General features: G+C 40.9%; 1 protein-coding gene across 1 annotated transcript; it reads left to right on the forward strand.

The window, feature by feature from the left end:
- Positions 1-19,953: 19,953 nt before the first annotated feature.
- On the forward strand, positions 19,954-22,219 carry LOC142639716 (uncharacterized). Its single transcript, XM_075813858.1, is given in 4 exon segments — positions 19,954-20,550; positions 20,553-21,129; positions 21,132-21,306; positions 22,105-22,219. Coding segments are annotated over 4 exon segments (1,464 nt in total).
- The last annotated feature ends 395 nt before the right edge of the window (positions 22,220-22,614 follow it).

Here is a 22,614-nt window from a genome sequence, read left to right on the forward strand (position 1 = left end):
ACACTAGCATTCATCTAACAATCAACATGGCTTCAATCATTCGAAAAAGACTTAATCATACATCTATCATGGCAATCAACCGAAGCTTAACATTCATCTAGCATGTCATATCCCAACCTAAACATACATGTCATATCAACCTAGCATTCATTTAGCATGGCATCTCATGTCAACCTAACATTCATCTAATCATGCATATCATCACATCACAAACATCTAATCATGGCATCTCCTAACATATTACACCATCCAAGGCAGCGACAAAATAGGGCAGGGCATAAAGATTGGCATGGCAAACAAACATAGATCATGACATGTATTCCAAACTTTTAGACATGAAATCAAATATCAAACAAACATATTACATCATTAAAATGCATGTTCATACCAATGCATGACTTACTTCACTTACCTTGTGGCAACTCAGCACCTATGACATTATTCTCGAATATGTGAATGCGTGTTTATAGTGTTGAAGCAAGGAAAACACAAAATAAACCCTAATTCTAACATGTAAAAGGCAAACAAGAAATTAAACATGTGAAACAGAAGCTTAAAACCATAAATACATGAAAAATGATCTAAAACAGAAGCATTGCATGTGAAAATAGAAGCAAATTTGGAAGAATTAGGATTAGGGTTTCTTGGCAAGATCATGCGCGCGCTTGAACAAGCCTGCGTGCACATAATCAAGCTTGCGTGTGCAGGTAGAATTATGTGGACATGGGTTTAAGCCCAGAAACCCTAGCAACACAGCAGAACTTCAAAATACTAAACTAACATCTTAACATGCTTTTAAGACATACAAATACATAAACCTAGACTACATAAACATATTAAAACATAAAACAACTAACAAACTAAAACAAATAGAAAGATTAAAGCACAAAAAGGAAAAGAAAGGAAAAAGAAAGTTTAGACTAATACCTCAAACAAAAACCTCTTCAAGCTTGATTTTGATCATTCCCCTCAGTTAAATCTATTCACAATTAATAAGAAACATGATTAATAATCTTAAACTCAAAGATCAAGGCCAGAAAAGACCCTAATCAAAATAAAATTGACTTGAGGATGTTTTGTGAAAAACTCCTTAGTGAATCTTAGTGTTTTCTCGTGGGATTTCTATGTGTTCTTGAAAATATACTATGTAAGGCTACTTATATTGTGAAAATAGAGGTTTGGAACAACTCCTATACGATGTGAGATTCGTTCCAAACCTCAACATTAATGCAGAAAACTTGCCTTATTCAGGATAAGGCCTATGTACGCATGTAGAATGCTGCGTGTGTAGGCTGATTCTTGTGTGCGCATATTGAGGGTTTCCTTGATTTACTTTTCCAAAAATAGATTTTTTTGTTCATTAAAAGTTATATTTTTCATTTTAACATTTCTCAAGTCAACATCTGATTGGGCCCTAAACCAACCCTGGATCTTAGAATTTTAGCATCATTAGGAAACGAGGGCCCGAGTAATAAGGGGTACAAAATGCAGTGTCTACAACTGGTACTTGGGAATTGCACCAATGGTTGGACATCATTGGTGCCTCTCTCCTCCTCTCAATTTTTTCACTCTTTAAAGGTAACAATCTAAAACCCTAACTTAAAATTTTGGTATATATATTTTTAATAAATAAATTTGGAGTGTTATTAGTGATTGATTGGGGTTTAACACAAAATTTTTGCCTAAAGTTGCATTAAGGCCACTATCATCAATGGTGAAGAAGAAATTTGGGAAGTAAAAAGAAAGAAAGAAAGGATCTCTCCATGCTCGGCCATGCAAGAAGGGTTTATGTTAGATCTAAAATTGAGTTTTAAGTAAAATTTTAAAATTAGAGTAAACTTTTCAAAGCAAATTGTAACTTGACTTTTGTAGAGTCGAGTTCCAAGTGCATCATTTAAAAAAAAAAAAATACGTCACATCAATCATAGCTACATTAACATATTAGATGAAAGTCGAGTTTTAAGGTAAAATTTCAGTTTTGAAAAGTTATATTTCAAATAAGGCTATATTCCCAATTAAGTTTGCAAGGAACTTGTTTGGAAAATTAACTTTCAAAAATGCATTATTTTGCAGTTTTGCTAATGTGTTTACTACAAATTATTTTTTTAAATATTTTGTCTGAAATTCTCTCTGAGTAATGAATAGTAGTATGGAGTATGGTATAATATTTGAGAACTTCAACATGTCATTAGAAAGAGAGAAATGTAAAATGCTAAGATTAATCTAATTTAGAATATGAATGTTTTGCTTGAGTGAATTCATGAATATTTTATTAGTTCAACTATCTTAATTAGAAATTTATTTATTTATTATTCTTGATTGTGTGATTTATTAAAGGGAGAGGATTTGTTGCATACCTGTATGCAGCAATTGTTGCATACAAGATTAGGTGCTACATTCATGTATATAGCAATTCCTCTGCCTTGATTAAATTTTCTTTTATCACTTGTTGGTTTTTGTTTTAATTATTTCCTAAACAACTAAACTTGAGTAAGAACATAAACTGTTTTCCCTCTTTAATAATAAGTACTAAACATAATTTTTTAATATAAATTTTAGAAAAATACTTATATAAATTACTTTTACATAATAAATAATTATTTACTACATATGAATAAGTAAATGTATGGGGTAAAAAATCGAGGTGATGGATGCTTCTCTAGGAAGCTTCCTTTCTCCCTTATCCATGCCTGTCACTATAGCCTCCCTCGATTCCTATGTTTCAACCTCACGTGGTCTTCATCTTGTCCTCCTTATGTGGCCCTCACCTGAGGGTCTTCCTTGGGCTATCTAGCTCCTCAACGGAGAAGCTCTTATTTTAAGTTACTTGGCTCACTTGGATCAGACTATTATCATTTGGGCCTCCATACTCCTTGGACCTAGCCCAACATGACCAATACTCTTGGGCTTCTCCTTGCAGTAAAAAAAAAACATTTATTCTCATTAAAACATGGTAGTGAATTAATAGTTTGACATAAATAAATTTTTTTTTTTGATAGGGCATAAATATAAGACTTTAAATTGATGAAATGTTGAATGAAAAATAATAATCCTAAACCTACTTATATAAAGAGTGACAAACGACATAAATTTAGGATATTGCAACAAGAATCCTACTTTTATATAAAAAAGTCATTGAATCACTGATTAAACATTGATGGCTACTTGCTAGTCTTTTACTTGGAGGAATAAAGTAAAAAAATATTAATAAATTAGATAATGAGATATGAGATTCAATCATATAAATTGTAGAACTTCAAAGACAATTGGAATGAAAATGTTGGAATGGAAAATGAGGGATATTTAGATTGGAAGGTGACAAAGTAAGAAAAAGACTCATCTATGATAGCATGCTTCACCTACAAATTCATAATTTGTACTGAAGAAGTAGAAGACTTATGCACTAAGCTCATTGCTTTCTTTGCCAAACACAACCTTCTTGCCTATCGCAATGCAAAGACTTTTTTTGGTTGGAGTAATTATAGGGAGGATGGAAAATGTAAGAGAGAAAAATGAGAAGAAAATAATGTTTGTGGTTGTTTTGTTGAGGGTGGAAATGGGGAAAGGTTTTGGTGAGGCCCACAAGTTTTCTCTCTTACCCAACCAAAATACAATCTCCAAAAATTTGGGAGAAAATAGGAGAGGAAAGGGGGCAAAAATATCTGGGCAAAATTGCTCACATTTCATTTCTACTTTTTTGGCTAATTGGGCGTATGTGCTACCTGCCCTTTCTTTTAGCATAATACAAGTACACCTACATTGCCCTTTGGTTGGTTGTTTGCTTTATTTTTTTATTTTTTATTTTAATTGAGCATCATTTTCAATAAGGACACATGAGTAAATTTATACAGTTCTATTTTTTATCCTTCCATTTCTCTTCTTAACCAAACAAAAAAGTTTTCCATCCCCCGCTTTTTCACCCTTCCAACCAAACACAAATAATGAAAACTAAATTTTTTTCTATCCTCCCACTTTGTTATTCTCTCCCCATTTTCTATCATCTTACTTTTTCATCCTCCTAACCAAACGAATCCTAAATTAAGGAAAGGGAACTTTTTTTTTTCTCAAGAGGAAGGATGAAAATACACACACACACACACAAATAAAAACCTCTTTTTTATTTATTTATGAGGTAGTTATTAAAATAACTTTATATTCATTTTTATTTTATGAATATCCAATTACCTTTTGTTACATATTTCATTTCTTTATAAATTCCAGGACAAAGTGTTAGAGATTTGTTTGCAAGACGAGGTTGGAAGAAGGGGAATGGGGTAAGGGGAAGGGAGAAATTTAGGAGCTTTAGGTAGGGTTTTTATTTATTTATTTTATTTATATAAATATTGTTGTAATAGCAATCATGTAAAATATGTTAAAAAATTTAATTTTTAGCAACTCAAAAGCTACTTTATTTATTTTACATCACTTTACAATATACCCAACATCAAATACTCTATTATTTTACCACTTTATTAAAATATGAGTAATGCTACATGCACAAATTATATTACAGCATTTTTACAAATCGTTGATGTGACAAATTATTACTAGTTCTCATCTAGATCCATCACTAACATCACATTTTTACTTACCAATAACCACACATCACATCATCAGTTTATAAAATAGTTTGTGACTTTAGTATTTTCCTTTAAGTATTATTTCTTTATTGGTTTTTTATTCTTTCTTTATTTTTTTTATTTAAAGAAGAAGAGAGTGACAATTGAATAAAATAATATTTTTTGTGTGTATAACTTGTAGCTAAGTAAACTGTTAGAGATGACAGCTTTCTATAGCTAGATGGTAAATGTTAGAGGTATGTTAGAGATATGTTAGTTCAATGTAATAGGCCCAAGCTAATCCTTCTATGTGTGCAAGCCAAGTCTTCTACTTGTACTAGAAGTCTATTACTTTAGGGTTTATAGCCCACTATATGTACCCATGCTATGGTTCATTGTAACATAGGATTTGTACTACAATCTTATATATTAAAGATGTATCCCTTTAAGATTTCCTCCATGGATGTAGGCCGTTAGACTGAATCACGTAACCCTCGTTTGTTCTATATTTTATGTTTTTGCCTTCGCATCTATTTTAGCATATTTAACATGGTGTATCAATTCTAATATTTAACATGGTATCAAAGCCAAACTTCATTCTTAGCTTCTAGTAAAGTCTCTCTCTGTATCAAGCTTGCTTCCATTTGCCTTCCACAGATCAGCCATGGCCTCCCCACTAGCCACGTCTCACTACTACCTAATCGTCGTTGTCGTCGATATCTCCTTATAGCCGCCGCTGTCTCGAAATTCTTAGGCAAGCCATGTCTATCATTCTTTGATTTGTACCTTTCAAGCCTTCTTTTGCTTAAATTGATCACATATGAGAGTTCTATGGCATACTGTTGGAAAACCCCAAAAATCCAGCCTTTTTCTGACCTATCACTCACCTATAAAAGTTACGGACGAGCCATCGTAGAAGTCATGTGCGTCTACGTGTCATCATTTGCCTGCACGTGCTTACATGTGCTGGACTTCTTGTTCATGCTCTCATGTATGTTTTCAGATCAATGATGTCATCCATGCCATGTCATACTCACCACGTAAGCCCTAACCGACATCGTTAACACATCAATTGTTCAGATTTCGCCATGTGTCTTCGATCATCCACGTCAACGCCTCATCAGTAGCATCTGACACGTCACCAAACTATTAGTTTAACCGGCTTGACCCAAACCAAACCGTTCTTATCCAGATCCAGCTCGTGATATCAGCATGACCTTATACGTTGACTTTGACCTTTTTGTTAACATTGACCAAATGTGAAAATTTTCAGTAGGGCCTATCTTGCTCAGTTTTTTTGCGTAGATTCCAATTTTGGGCTCCATTTCTTTATTTGAAACTTCTAAATCGTCCAAATGGCCCATTTCTCATTTATTTTGGGAACCTCTTACGCACAAAGACTCGTAAACCGTGCTTCATGACAATGTTCTCTTTGTTGATCTTCTTTAAACCTTCAATGTAGCCATTCTTCTACCTTATTAGGCTTTCTTGGTCATTGATGCAACCTTTCTCTGGCATTCTTCAGATGTCTCTTTCATTGTGCATGGTTCTTTCTTTATAGTGCTCGATTCTTCTGGTCTCTTCCAAGGTCATTCCTCAAGGCTTCCTTCATGGCTTCTCCAATCATTCTTATGGCTTCTTCAAGGCATTTTTGTGGTCATCTTCATGGTTTCCTCAAGGCGTTTGTGACGCTGTCCTCCAATGAAGTTGTTGACAAACAGCTTGCTCAGTTCTTCAAATGATCCCACTGAGTTTGGGGGAATCTTACTGAACCACACTCGCGTTGGTCCCTTGAGTGTGGTGGGAAAAGCTCTGCACATGATCTCGTCTGGGACCCCCTGCAGGTGCATGGTCGTCTTGAAAGTTGCAATGTGATCGCAAGGGTCGCGATTTCCATCGTACGAGTCTAAAGAAGGCATTTTGAATTTCGGGGGTAGAGGGTGACTGTTGATGGAAGCTCTGAAAGGGGAGTCCGTTCGATGGACCATATCATCGACTGGGTTTGCTCGCCTCATGTTTTCCCTCATTTCATCCATGGCTTTTCTCATCTGGTCCATTTCTTTTTCCAAGTGCGGCACCCTTCTCGAAGCGGTACCCCGTGTTTGATCTTCGGACTCTACATTTTCCCTTCCTCCTTCCTGACTTGGGGCCCTTCCCTCCATATGTCCTTGACGCTGCCTCCTGAGGTTGATCTCCCTATTCAACTCCTGGTTCTGACGTGTCAGTTCTGCCATAGCGGCAGCCATGGATTGTATGTGCTGAATAGAAGGCGGTTGCATTACAGGTGCCGATCTGCGATCGCGAAGGGGATTGCTAGAAGCATCCCTACTCTCCTGGTGGCCTGGGCTGGTAGCCTTTGATCTTGTTCGAACCATTCAGCCTTTTGTCTGGGATAGAATAACCTTTTTTTCCCACAGACGGCGCCAACTGATGATGCCAAGAAGATCAGTAGGCTGGATGCTTCGGACTTCAAAGGACCACTGGTTATTTTGGGAACCTCTTACGCACAAAGACTCGTAAACCGTGCTTCATGACAATGTTCTCTTTGTTGATCTTCTTTAAACCTTCAATGTAGCCATTCTTCTACCTTATTAGGCTTTCTTGGTCATTGATGCAACCTTTCTCTGGCATTCTTCAGATGTCTCTTTCATTGTGCATGGTTCTTTCTTTATAGTGCTCGATTCTTCTGGTCTCTTCCAAGGTCATTCCTCAAGGCTTCCTTCATGGCTTCTCCAATCATTCTTATGGCTTCTTCAAGGCATTTTTGTGGTCATCTTCATGGTTTCCTCAAGGCATTCTTCAAGGGATTTTTCAAGCTTAGCCAACCGCAAGGCTTCATCAAGCTTCCATCTTAAGTTTGAGAGAGGTTGTTCGAGGTATGTTAGAGATATGTTAGCCCAATCCTTCTATGCGTGCAAGCCAAGTCTCTTACTTGTATTAGAAGTCTATTAGTCTAAGGTTCAACCTGCTATATAAACCCATGTTATGGTTCATTGTAAGAAATGATTTATACTATAATCTTATATATTAAAGATGTAACCTTTTAGGGTTTTCTCCACGGGTATAGGTTGTTAGGCTGAATCACGTAACCCTTATGTGTTCTATATTTTATGCTTCTGATTCCGCATCTATTCTAGTATATTCAATATGGTGTATCAATGCTAATATTTAACAATAACAAATTATAGATTTAGCACCTTTGACGTAGAATATTTTTGTGTTTTGGGTGCTACAATAATATTTTAGCTATTTTAACACATTTGATGTAAGTATTCTAATCCATTTTCTCGTAGGGAAGATTGTTAGTAGCTTGCTCCTCTGCACATTAGCGGTAAATTCTCAATGTTGACTTGATTTTATTTTTTTGTCTTTCTATTTAGGCTCTGTTTGGTTTGCATTTTGGATGGTTTGCATCAGCGTTTGGCTTCTTTTTTTGACCAGCGCCTGGTGTACTATTCATGGAACATGAACAATGCATCAAGGAAAATGAATAGTATTTTTTTAGTGTGAACAGTAAGAATTATTATTTTTATTGTTTTCAGTTTTCAGCAAAATAAGCGGTATCTAAACGCACATTTAATAGGTAGGTGCTGTCTGTGTATAAAATAAATATACACAATCAAAAATTACTTTGGTATGGGATGAGGTTGTGGGTGACGCAAAGAAGATGAGTCTGGAGAGACTTGGATGCAATTGAACGATTTTTTTTAGAAATTATTAAGACTACTCACTAACCCGTGCTATGCACGAGAACCTACCTATTTGTGAAGTAGACTAAAATAATTTTTAAATCTTAAATTGATTAAGAAATTACATCATTATATAATTTGCTCTTGTATGACTTCTGATGATGCCAAGAAGATCAGTAGGCTGGATGCTTCGGACTTCAAAGGACCACTGGTTCTTTCTGCGGCCTGGAAAAGAAAGAAAAGCGAATCAAAGGCGACCGGGGCTGCCGGCCAAAAATCCTCCGATGGCAAAGTTAGTTTTTCCCTCTATATTATTTGAGTTCCAACTTTTCTGGAGTAGAAAGAAATGAACATACCCTGGGTTTGTCTGAAACAGCCTTTATATAGTGTTCTCATAGGCGGTTACCCAAATTGGAACTTCTCCTGGCTTCAAGGAGAGATAGAAATCAAACGTAACTTGCATAACCGCTTGGAAGTTATGCTCTTGTTCCACAACGGATACCTGGCGGTTATGCGTGGGATAAGGGATTATCACGTCTTATTCGGAGATTTTCCTAAGTGTGATACCCTCGTCTTGGAGTTCCTCAGTTGGGCGTGCTTTGTTACGCGCGCGGGGGCTGTTTCATCTATCGGGCAAATTCCTTCAAGACGAGGCTGTCGGCACTCTGGACGAGTGCATCACTGGTGGTGCTTACCTCATCCAGAGTTCTTCCTACCTGGACGAGGTAGCTGAAGGTAGGTCAAGAAAGGTGTTTACAAGTCCAATCTGGCCATGGACGACCTTTATGGACGACTTGGAGATAGGCAAAATCAGTACCCCATCAGTTGCCCCCTTGTTTAAGGGTCGTCCAAAGTTCTTCGGTTTTTGGACACACTTCAACATATTATCCCACGTGCCTCAAGGTAGAGGGTGGGGCTTTAACGGCCACCACATTGTGCCACGTGTCATCATTTACTTGGATAACCGTCATGTCGATTTGAGTTTTTGAGGAAGTTGCCACGCGGCTCTCCCTGATTGGATATTTCGTTTCAGGCCTTACTTTTCAACGCCTATAAATAGTGGATTTCCTCCCATACCCCCTCCATTTTTCAAATTTCCTTGTTTGACATCTCTCGTCCGTTGCCTCGTCTAGGAGTATTCCAGCGTCCCTAGTTTCCGTCGTCTAGAGCCAGGTATTTTCTCTACGCTCGTCTTTAGGTTTCCCTTACATTTCCACAATGTCCGAGGTTTTTTCTTCGTCTAGCAATAGTGTTAATAGGGAGATAGACGAGTATTGCAACACAACTAGCTATAGTGGTTCTAGTAGTGATAACAGTAGTAGCGGTGGCAATACTACGGACGAGTATATCTCTGGGATTCCTGGGGTTCCCTTAGAAGTTTTCCAGGAAGAGTTTAGGACGAGAGTGATGTCAGGGTCCAAGGCTGGCCCTTCTAGTGCTCCCTCGTCCACTCAGAAGGACGAGATTGAGACTGTATACAGCTGTGCTGTAGGGGTCCCGGCTAGGACGGACGAGAGAAAATTAGCATATCTTCTAAGCTGGTACCAAATTCCAGACGAGCTAAATCCTAGATTGGCCGTCCATGATGAATGGTGTTGCCAACCTCATTTTGGTATTGGGGTTTACGAAGCCTATCTCCTTGGGGGTCTTAGGCTTCCTCTTAACGCTTTTGCGAGGGAGTTACTTACTAGGTTAGGTATAGGTTTATGTCAGCTAAATCCTAATGCATGGAGACTAGTTGTTTCTATGCAAGTTTTGTGGAGAGAGGTGTTCGAAGGGGATTGTCCTCTTATCGTGGACGAATTCCTTTTTTGTTATAAACCCTCCAAAATTAGTCAATCTCGTGGCTTTTATCAATTCACGGCCAGGAGAAAAGACTGTAGGATAATAAAATCTCTGGTTACCTCAGATAGGAGTTGGAAGACGGAGTTCTCTTTCGTCTCAGGTTTTTGGGCAGGACGCCCTGTTGATGTGAGCAGGGATTCATTTCCTCCATATACAGGGGAGTTAGGGAACCTTCGTCCTGAAGGTATGCTCACCGTTACCGCATCACCTTTATTACATATCTTTCTGAGCTAATCTCTTCGTCCTTGTCGCAGGTGTTAGAACGCCGTCGCTGAGCAAATTTTATCTAGGACGCGTTCAGAAGGCTCGTCTTCATCCAGAGAGGGACTTCCATTCCTTGGTTACCCTCCAGCGTCTTGCGACTTGGGGACTTGGCCCAGAGCCCTCTCCGGAAGCCTTAGCCCACGAGATCACAGTTCGTCGTCGTGAGTTCTCGTCTTGCATTTCCCCTTTCTTCTTCTCTTTTTTTTTGTCGTCTTAGATGCATTTGTTGACTTAATCACCTACATTCATTACTATCGCTGTTTATTTTAGGGATGGCTACCCTGAAGGAAAACAAAGGCAAAGGGGCCGCGGACGAACGTGGCAAGCAAGACACAGAGGCTAGGGCTCGTCCTGCTGTGGGCGATAAGAGGAGCCTGTTAAAGGCCATCAATCTTGAAAACCTCCCCAGCCGGAGAGCCAAGCACAGAAAGTCGTCCAAGCCTGGGGTCGTCTCTCCCGTTCCCCCCGTTCCTCCTCCTCAACCACCGTCCGTCCAGATCTTCGACGTGGAGTCGTCTGAGCCTGCTCCTACCCCACCGTCCAAGACCGGCGTTCCTGCATCGTCCCAACCTCCCGTTGACGTTGTGCCCAACCTTCTTGAAAGTGAGGGCTTGGCTTGGGAGAGGTTCCAACAGGCAGTGTCTGACGAGGACGTGGCTACATGCTATAACATGTCCCTGAAAGATTTTGAGCACTCGGGTGTCCACGATCTTTTCAAGGTAACTGATACAAATATGTTCTCGTCATTAGTTTTTTATGCTTGTTTACTTTGCTTGATACAAAAATTCTTATTTGTTTGTGCAGGCCATGTCCAAGTTTATAGCTGCGTCCAGGCAGGCTACTGAGCTGGACAGGACGAGGCTGCTGTTGGAGAGGAGGATCAAGGAGGTCAAAGATGAGTGCAAGGGCTGGGCTGAGATGGCTGCCGAGGCTAAGGACGCGGCCAAGGGTTTGCTGAACCTCGTCGAGGAACTAAAGGCTGATATAGTGGAAAAAGACTCTCGTCTTGACCACTTTCAGGGGAAGATCGACGAGCTAAGCAATTCCCTTGTGAGGGCTAAGGACGAGGCCGTGGAGGAATTTAGGGCTTCGAAGCAATTCACTGACCTTCTGGACGCCAACTATGCAGCTGGATTTGAAGATTTTCGCATGGAGGCGAAAGAAAAATTTCCAGAAGTTGATTTCAGCCCCATCGTCCTTCAACTGGGAGGTGCTACCAGTTCTTTTCTTCAAACTAGCTCTGAAGATGTCAATGTTGAAGACGATGCCTCAACCAAGCCTGCTCAAGACGACCCTGATGCCTGATGCCCTTTGTTGTTGAAAGATTTTATTACTATTTGTCCAAGTGTTTTGCTTGTCTCTTTTTTTTTTTTTTTTTTAAGATGTATAATACATTTATCTCGTCTGGAGCACTTTTAGCGAGTTTATAAACAATTGCCTTTCAAGGCTTATTTCTTAAGGGTTTTTGGACGATGGTCGTCCACCCTTTAACGTTTAATGAATGTTTATTTTCGATTATTATTGTTGTTCCATGGACGAGTTTATGCATTTTTATATTTTATTCCATTGCCTTTTAAGCAATATTCCCAAGTGTTGGGTGGTCGTTTACACAATTCCCTCATGGACGACTTGCTTAGGACGATGATGATCATTTTGCCTGCCCTTTAGGCTATTATTACTCGTATTTTCACGAGTTTGTAATCGTCTTGACCATATGCTCGTCGTTGGGATGTCATGCGTTAATGCCTACTTTCCTTTTTAGACGAGTGGGCTTTGGCTAAGGAAAGCTTGGACGAGCATGTCTTAACATTTTTTTTCTTTGCTTTATCCTCATTCTTTTCTGAGGAAAGCTTGGACGAGCATGCCTTTGCATTTTTTCTTTGCTTTATCCTCATTCTAAGGAAAGCTTGGACGAGCATGCCTTGGCATTTTTTCTTTGCTTTATCCTCATTCTAAGGAAATCTTGGACGAGCATGCCTTAGCATTTTTTCTCTGCATTATCCTCGTTTAAAGGAAATCTTAGACGAGTTTGTCTTCGTCCAGAGATTTTACTTGTCTAAGGCTTTTGCCTCGTCCATGGGTATTATCAAGGAAACTGGAATTCAAATACATAAGAGATCCAAACCATATTATTACATGAACATTGTTCACAAACTTGGCACATGCTTACAAGCTAGTGCCTTATTAAAATACTCAAGTACATAGCATCGTCTTTCATAAGCTAGTCTGTAAGTAGTGCAAAAGTTTAAGAACTAGTGCACTTTTATTCATAACACACCATAACAGTAGTAAAAGCAAAAGTAAATATAAACAAACCCGCAAATCACAACTGTAATTTTGCCAGACTTCCCTCGTCCCTGCTCATTACTGATAGTACCTTCGCAGATGTTCCACGTTCCAAGGATGCTCTAACTTCCGCCCGTCCAGGGCTTCCAGGTAGTAGGACCCCTGCCTTTTGCAGTTGATTACCCTGTAGGGTCCTTCCCAATTGGGTCCCAGTTTTCCATGAGCTGGGTTCCTGGTCGCCAAGGAGACCCTTTTGAGGACAAGGTCCCCGACACTGAACCGTCTGGGTTTTACCATGGCGTCATGCTGTCTGGCCATGAGATTTTTGTACCTTGCCGTCCTTTGCTCCGCATCCATTCTTACTTCATCAATAAGATCGAGGTCAAGGCGAAGTTGTTCCCCGTTGTCTTTCTCCTGGTACTTCATCACTCGGTGACTCGCCATATGGACCTCCGCTGGTATAACAGCTTCACTCCCATAGGCTAGTTTAAAAGGGGTCTCTCCTGTCGGAGTTCGTGTAGTCGTCCTATAGGCCCAAAGAACACCTGGCAGCTCGTCTGGCCATATCCCTTTTGCCCCCTCAAGCCGAGTCTTGATGATTTTCAGCAGGGATCGGTTTGCTACTTCTGCTTTCCCATTTGCCTGTGGATGGGAGGGTGAAGAATAGTGATTCTTGATGCCAAAATGATTGCAGAAGTCCCTGAAGGGTGCGTTGTCAAATTGACGTCCGTTGTCAGATACTAATACCCTGGGTACTCCGAACCTGCATAGGATATTCTTCCATACAAAATTCTTCACGTTCTGCTGAGTGATTACTGCAAGAGGCTCGGCTTCTACCCACTTGGTAAAGTAATCTATCCCTACCACCAAAAACTTCATTTGCCGGACTCCTATGGGAAAAGGACCCAAGATATCCAGTCCCCACTGTGCGAAGGGCCATGGGGCTGTCATTGGGGTCTGATACTTTGACGGCTGTCTGGGCACATTGCTATAACGCTGGCATTGGTCGCATACCTTGACATAGGCTTTGGCGTCTGCCTGCATTGTTGGCCAATAGTAGCCGGCACGGACGATCTTATGGACAAGGGACCTCGCCCTTGAATGATTTCCGCACGATCCTTCATGAACTTCCCTCAGAACATAGTTGGACTCGTTAGGAGCCAGGCATCTCAAGTAGGGTTGGGAAAAGCCTCGCTTGTACAACACCTCATTTATGAGGACATACTTGGCCGACCTGACCCTTAACTTTCTCGCTTCATCCTTGTCTTCTGGAAGCCTCCCATCTTTGAGGTAGATTATTATCGGACTCATCCAATTTTCTCCTCCTCCTATATGCTGTATGTCAGGGATGTCTATGCTCGGCATGTACTGGATGTCGCCGAACTCGTCTAGGGCTCCTGCCGAGGCGGCTTTTGCCAAGGCGTCTGCTTCAGCATTCTCCTCCCTGGGAAGTTGAATAAAACTTATGGCTGAAAATTTCCGGGCAAGGCGTTTCACTTTGTTAAGGCACTTCTTCATTCGTTCCTCTTTGACATCACACATCCCATTTACTTGGTTAATGACCAGTTGAGAGTCTCCTCTGATTGTTAACGACTCCGCCCCTAAGGACTTGGCCAATTCCAACCCCTTGAGTAGAGCCTCGTACTCAGCCTCGTTGTTGGTAGTTGGATACTGCAAACGGGCTGCATACTCCAGCTTGTCACCCTCAGGGGACTTCAGTACAATTCCAACCCCTCCTGCATACAGTGTGGACGACCCGTCTACATTAACCACCCACATTTCATTTCCTTCGTCCTTGTTCAGGTCGTCCTGACTGGGGGTGAATTCTGCAATGAAATCTACCAACGCCTGCGCTTTTATCGTGGTCCTTGGGAGGTACCTGACATCGAACTCGCTGAGCTCAACGGCCCACTGTACTAGCCGTCCAGCAGCTTCCAACTTGCTTATCGCCTTTTTTATGGGATGGTCTGTCAGGACGTTGATGATGTGTGCCTGAAAATAATGTCTTAGCTTCCTGGAAGCCGTGATTAATGCGAAGGCTAGTTTCTCCATCATCGGGTATCGTCCTTCTGCCCCTCTCATCGTGTGGCTTGTGTAATAGACCGGCTTCTGGACTCTCCCTTCTTCCCTGACTAGCGCTGAGCTTACTGCGTGTGGGGACACTGCCAAGTACAAGTACAACTCTTCCCCAGGTACAGACGGACTCAACAGTGGTGCCGTCATTGGATATGTCTTCAAGTCTTGGAAGGCCTTCTGACACTCGTCCGTCCATTCAAAAGCCTTCCTAAGGATTTTAAAGAATGGTAAACATTTGTCAGTAGCTTTCGATACGAACCTGTTGAGGGCGGCGACTCGTCCAGTAAGAGACTGGACTTCCTTGATATTTTTCGGTGGCTCCATGTTCAGTATCGCCTGGATTTTATCCGGATTCACCTCAATTCCTCTGTGCGACACCATAAACCCCAAGAATTTACCCGATGAAACCCCGAAAGCACACTTGCTCGGATTTAATTTCATGTGGTACCGTCGCAATGTATCAAAAGTCTCTTGAAGGTCGTCAAGATGTTTATCCTCGTCCTGGCTCTTCACCAGCATGTCGTCCACATAAACTTCCACATTTCGCCCGATTTGAGGACGGAACATATGGTTAACCAGCCTTTGGTAGGTCGTCCCCGCGTTCTTCAAACCGAAGGGCATAACCTTGTAGCAATACAACCCTTGGCTCGTGACGAATGAGGTCTTCTCCTGATCCGCTTCATTCATCTGAATCTGGTTATACCCCGAGAAAGCGTCCATGAAGCTAAGTATCCTGTGACCTGCCGTCGAGTCCACTAACTGGTCAATGCGCGGCAACGGGTAGCTATCCTTGGGGCAAGCTTTGTTTAGATCAGTGAAGTCCACGCACATCCGCCACTTGCCATTGGATTTCTTGACCATGACCACGTTCGCCAACCAATCCGGGTAATGAACTTCTCGGATAAACTTCGCGGCGACCAACTTCTGCACCTCTTCCTTAATGGCATTGTCTCGCTCGGGAGCAAAAACTCTTCTCTTCTGACGCACTGGTTTCAAATAGGGACACACGTTCAGGCTATGGGTAATGACGCTCGGATCGATGCCAGGCATGTCCTCATGACTCCATGTAAAGACATCAAGGTTTTTCTTCAGAAACCGAACCAAAGCGTGCTTTGCCCCCTCTTCCATGCTCGCCCCAACTCTGGTAGACTTCTCGGGCTGGTTATCGTCCAAAGGGTTGTCCTCTAATGCTTCAGTGGGCTCAGCCACGACCCTTCTTCCGTTTATACTTATCGCCTGCATGTGCTCGTCCATGGCCAGCATAGCTAAGTAGCATTCTCTGGCAGCTAGCTGGTCTCCTTGTACCTGGCCTACTCCATGCTCGGTCGAGAATTTGATGGACAAGTGGTAGGTAGAGGTTACCGCTTTCCAGCTGTTCAAAGTTGGCCTTCCAATGATCGCATTGTATGACGATGCACAATCAACAACAAGGAAATTCACCTCCTTGGTTATCTGTTGCGGATATGTTCCGACGACCACTGGCAACGTGATGGTGCCCACAGGTTGCACCTTCATTCCTCCGAATCCTACCAACGGCGAGTTCACTGGTCGAAGCTGATCTCGTCCTAGTCTCATTTGTTGGAATGCGGGGTAGTAGAGAATGTCTGCAGAGCTGCCATTGTCTATCAGTACCCTCCTGGTCGTGTAGTCAGAGATGAGTAGGATGATGACTATCGCGTCATCGTGTGGGTGGTGAATTCGTCCTGCCTCCTCGTCCGTGAAAGTAACAGCCTGTTGGTCTACCTCCGTTGTCCTGGGAGGTCGTCCAGACTATTGGATGTTCTGCACCACCTTCAGGTATGTCTTCCTTGACTTGGACGACTGCGCCGTCGAGCTTCCTCCTATAATTACCCTTATTTCTCCTAGTGGGGGGCGTGATGATTCTTCCACCTTGGCCTTCATTTTCTCATCTCTCTGGTCTCGTCCAAGGAAGTTCCTCAATTTTCCCTGTCTAATGAGATTTTCTATCTGCTGCTTCAAGTCGAAGCACTCGTCCGTATCATGCCCATGGTCCCTGTGAAAACGGCAGTACTTGCTCCTATTACGCTTGTTGGGGTCTCCCTTCAATTTTTCCGGCCACTTCAAGGACGGATCATCCTTGATCTGCATAAGAACCTGCTCTAATGGCATAGCCAGGGGAGTGTATTGCTGATTCCTTGCAGAGGAACTGGCCTTCTTACCATCCTTATCTTTTCTCTCGTCTACCCGAACTTTCTTCGGACGAGGTCCCTGGTCCGGGTAGCGATGGTGGCCCACTTCCGAGCGCTCTGCCCTTTTTCTTTTCTTGGCTATGATGGCGTCTTCAGCATTCATAAAATTCTGGGCCGAATGGACAAGCTTGGCCATGGTATGTGGTTCCTGCTCATAGAGCTTATGAATGAACAAGTCAGAATTGACCCCATTGTGGAAAGCGGCCAGCAATAGCTTGTCATCCATCTCGTCCACCGTTAAGGCTTCCCTGTTAAACCGGGTGATAAAAGATCGCAAACTTTCATTTTCCCCTTGCTCTATGGTCAGCAGGCTAGAGGAGGAACGTTTGTGACGCTGTCCTCCAATGAAGTTGTTGACAAACAGCTTGCTCAGTTCTTCAAATGATCCCACTGAGTTTGGGGGAATCTTACTGAACCACACTCGCGCTGGTCCCTTGAGTGTGGTGGGAAAAGCTCTGCACATGATCTCGTCTGGGACCCCCTGCAGGTGCATGGTCGTCTTAAAAGTTGCAATGTGATCGCAAGGGTCGCGATTTCCATCGTACGAGTCTAAAGAAGGCATTTTTGAATTTCGGGGGTAGAGGGTGACTGTTGATGGAAGCTCTGAAAGGGGAGTCCGTTCGATGGACCATATCATCGACTGGGTTTGCTCGCCTCATGTTTTCCCTCATTTCATCCATGGCTTTTCTCATCTGGTCCATTTCTTTTTCCAAGTGCGGCACCCTTCTCAAAGCGGTACCTCGTGTTTGATCTTCGGACTCTACATTTTCCCCTCCTCCTTCCTGACTTGGGGCCCTTCCCTCCATGTGTCCTTGACGCTGCCTCCTGAGGTTGATCTCCCTATTCAACTCCTGGTTCTGACGTGTCAGTTCTGCCATAGCGGCAGCCATGGATTGTATGTGCTGAATAGAAGGCGGTTGCATTACAGGTGCCGATCTGCGATCGCGAAGGGGATTGCTAGAAGCATCCCTACTCTCCTGGTGGCCTGGGCTGGTAGCCCTTGATCTTGTTCGAACCATTCAGCCTTTTGTCTGGGATAGAATAACCTTTTTTTTCCCACAGACGGCGCCAACTGATGATGCCAAGAAGATCAGTAGGCTGGATGCTTCGGACTTCAAAGGACCACTGGTTCTTTCTGCGGCCTGGAAAAGAAAGAAAAGCGAATCAAAGGCGACCGGGGCTGCCGGCCAAAAATCCTCCGATGGCAAAGTTAGTTTTTCCCTCTATATTATTTGAGTTCCAACTTTTCTGGAGTAGAAAGAAATGAACATACCCTGGGTTTGTCTGAAACATCCTTTATATAGTGTTCTCATAGGCAGTTACCCAAATTGGAACTTCTCCTGGCTTCAAGGAGAGATAGAAATCAAACGTAACTTGCATAACCGCTTGGAAGTTATGCTCTTGTTCCACAACGGATACCTGGCGATTATGTGTGGGATAAGGGATTATCACGTCTTATTCGGAGATTTTCCTAAGTGTGATACCCTCGTCTTGGAGTTCCTCAGTTGGGCGTGCTTTGTTACGCGCGCGGGGGCTGTTTCATCTATCGGGCAAATTCCTTCAAGACGAGGCTGTCGGCACTCTGGACGAGTGCATCACTGGTGGTGCTTACCTCGTCCAGAGTTCTTCCTACCTGGACGAGGTAGCTGAAGGTAGGTCAAGAAGGGTGTTTACAAGTCCAAACTGGCCATGGACGATCTTTATGGACGACTTGGAGATAGGCAAAATCAGTACCCCATAAACTTCAATTTGTGTTACAATTTAATGAAGAAGCTATGGCTTGCAAAAAATTTATCAAACAATTTCAGATACTGTAAAAATAACTCAAAAATTCAGATATTAACACTTCTGAAGACCAAAAAAATATTAAAGAATCAAATGATTCACTGCTTAGAAATTATTGAAATAAAACAATATATATGACTAAAAAATAGAAAAATATAAGAAAAAAATTGGGTTACATTCAAAAGAATAATCTATGGCTATAAGTTTGCACTCTATCATAAAATATCACGTTAGTGAAGTAGCGAGATGATAATAATAATAATAATATTAACGTTTGAGTTTGAGTTTAAGTTGGACTTATTAGAGAGATAGAGTTTCACTCCTTGTTAAGTTTAGATTAAACAAAAATAATTTTGTTTAAAAAAAATGATGAGTTTGAGTTTAAATTGGATTTGTCGGAGAGATAGAGTTTCACTCCTTGTTAAGTTTGGACTAAACAAAAATAATTTTTTTTAAAAAAAAATGATGTGTTTGAGTTTAAGTTGGACTTGTTAGAGAAATAGAGTTTTACTCCTGGTTAAGTTTGGACTTAACAAAAATAATTTTATTTAAATAAAATGATAATTTTATTTAAATATTGTGCTGACGTGAAAAATTGTAAGATTTTCAGAGGTTTCGGTATTATATGTATAGATTAGTCATATATGGTTTGCACGGAGTCTATAGGTCTGTCACTCTCCCCATGTTTTTATAATTTTATTTTTCCTCCAATTGATTGACTAATGGAAAGTAAAATTAAGACCACCGTGTTCCCGGTTGTTTTTTTTTATAAAATTTTCTAATCACATTTGACCTGGTTATCAATGGAAAGGCATTAGTTCCCGAGTCCTGACCATATTGTGTCACAAATCCAAGTACAAAAGTATCCTCAATTAATTTCAACAAAAAAATAAAATAAAATCCTCAATTAAATAAATAAATAGTAGCCTTATAGTTTATCTCAGCAAAAAAAAGAAAAAGAAAAAAAGAAAAGTAGCTTTATAGTTTGAATTTCTGAAGTGGTAGAGATTTGACAGAATATCATATGTATGCCATGTGCAACGCTTCCATTAAGATTGTATAAGCTCGAGGAGATCCGGCATCCATGGCTGAAAGCATTAATATCACTAGTCACTACCCACCAAAAGTCTTCCAAATTTAATACTAATATAATAAATCAATGTCAAAACAGAATGATCCATTGCAATAAAGAACCAAAACCTCCTTTGCAATTTGTAGTCTTCTCTGTGTAGCTAGCAAATGGCCTTAAAACACCAAGCTTATAAATCCACTTCATGTTCTAACTTCCTCTGCATTAGATATTCAACCATCCTCAGTTTAATTCTAGTCTTTACCTCCTTTTGCCTCTTCCTTGCACAACTTAGGCACGTCCGGGAACCATTACTTTGGGCAGGGCAAGCCCGGTTTCATGGTGACCTTAGAGATGCTAAATTTCCATGGAACAAGCTATGCTTTGGACCGACCTTTGAGAAGCTCAAGCTCGCCGTGTTCTCCAAGACATGGCCAGTTGGTGCAGCCCCTGGTGGTATGGAGCGCCACGCTCCAACTCTATACCATGCCTTGGCGGCAAGGGGCCACGAAATTCATGTCTTCACTGTGCCTTCCAATAGAAGGCCTCAACATGACATCCATCAAGACAACCTTCATGTGTACTTCGCTGCAAATGACCATGGTTCAGTCAACTGCTCTCTAGTATTTGAAATTTTTAATAAGATAAATGCAAGTGGCGCGTTTGATTATGTGCACACGGAGAGTGTTTCCTTGCCATATTGGCGTGCAAATTTTTTGCCTAATCTGGCTGTAACTTGGCATGGCATTTGGTATGCAATTATGCACTCAAAGTCTCAAAGTTGTTCCGAGAGCTTCTTGTCAACCCAAATGAGGCTCTTCCAGGTCCCATGACAGAGCTCCAAGAAGCTATACCCAGGCTAATTGATGAAGTTAGATTTTTCTCTAGCTATAGACAACATATTTGTATCAGTACTAGTGCTGGTGAGGTTCTAGTTAACATCTATCAATTGCCACAAAGAAATATCCATGTTATACTAAATGGGGTTGACGATACAAAATTTGCGCAAGATCCAGAAGCGGGTGCAGCTTTTAGAAGAAAACATGGGGTCCCTGTCAATGCAAGCCTTGTCATGGGAGTGGCTGGGCGCTTGGTTAGGGACAGAGGACACCCACTTCTGTATGAAGCCTTTTCATCAATAGTTAAAAGACATCCTGGTGTGTTTTTACTTGTAGCAGGGGCAGGTCCTTGAAGAACGTATGCTGAATTAGGGTCAAATGTGAAGGTTTTAGGTGCATTGGAGCCCTCGGAGCTGTCTAAATTTTATAATGCTCTTGATGAGTTTGTGAACCCAACATTGAGGCCTCAGGGGCTTGATCTAACATTGATTGAAGCAATGCATTGTGGAAGCCTGTTTTGACCCTAAATTATCCTAGCATATTTGGGACTGTAGTTGTAAATGAAGGATTTGGGTATACTTTTTCACCTAATGTCAAATCTTTGGTGGACACCTTGGAGTTGGTAATAAGAGATGGGCCTGAAGTTTTGAAGAGGAAAGTCATGGCCTGCAAGGAATATGCACTGTCAATGTTTGGGGATTCTAGCCTTTTACCCTTATTTTTCAAAATATTTGGCAATATACCCCTGTTTCCAAACTATTTAGGTTCGTGCCCCTGTTTTGAAACTCGATTTTCTTAAAATCGAGTTTCAATGAAAAACTCGATTGGTTTAAAATTGAGTTATGCACGATCAAACTTAAAAAAAAAAAAAAAAAAAAAATTGCATGGAACTCGAGTTCATGGAGCTTGAGTCCCATAAAAAACGCCACTATAGGTCTTATAAAACGCAGTTATAGGTTTAAGGTGATCAAACTTAAAAAAAAAAAAAATTTGCATAGAACTCGAGTCCATGAAGCTTGAGTTCCAAAAAAATGCCGCTATAGGTCTTATAAAATGCAGTTATAGGTTTAAGGTGATCAAACTTAATAATAACAAAAAAAATTTGCATGAAACTCGAGTTCCATAGAAAATGCCGTTATAGGTCTTATAAAATGCAGCTATAGGTTTGGGGTGATCAAACTTAAAAAAAGAATTTTGCATGGAACTTGAGTTCATGGAGCTCGAGTTCCATAGAAAATGCCGCTATAGGTCTTATAAAACTCAACTATAGGTATGGAACTCGAGCTCTATGAACTCGAGTTCCATGCAAATTATTTTATTTTATTTTTTAAGTTTGATCACCCCAGACTCGAATTTCTATCAATCGAGTTTTTTGATTGAAACTTGATTTTAATAAAATCGAGTTTCGAAACAAGAACACGAACCTAAATAGTTTTAAAACAGGGGCATATTGCCAAATATTTTGAAAAATACGGGTAAAAGGCTAGAATCCCTGTCAATGTTTACAGCGAATAAGATGGCATCGGCTTATGAAAGGTTCTTCCTCTGCATGAAGGACACTGGGTATTGTCAGTACCCTCTTCTAACAGATTGTTAGAACCTGTACTAAATGAATGTTATATTGGTAAGTGAAACTCTAAGATGGTCTAGTAGCTTATTTTTCTGCAAACAGGTATAAGAAGAATTCCATATTTAAGATACAAGATTCATATATTTAATTTCACAATGTAACTAATGATTGGATACCACATTCTCAAACTACAGAATTTATTGATATAAATAGAACATCTTACTATATATACTTTGTAGCAATGAATTTTGCTGAAGTTCAATGAAGTCAATGTTCATTGGAGCTAGCTACATTCAAGGTTTATGAGTAGTCTCTAAAAGTTAATGCAAAAAACTCTTTTCAATTTGCTTCTCACAAAAATTGCAATTTGACGATGATGAAATGTCCTTTATCAACTTTCGGCAACCATTTCATTAATATTA

This window comes from Castanea sativa, chromosome 6 (genome assembly GCF_040712315.1).
Source record: "Castanea sativa cultivar Marrone di Chiusa Pesio chromosome 6, ASM4071231v1".
Taxonomy (NCBI): Eukaryota; Viridiplantae; Streptophyta; class Magnoliopsida; order Fagales; family Fagaceae; genus Castanea; species Castanea sativa.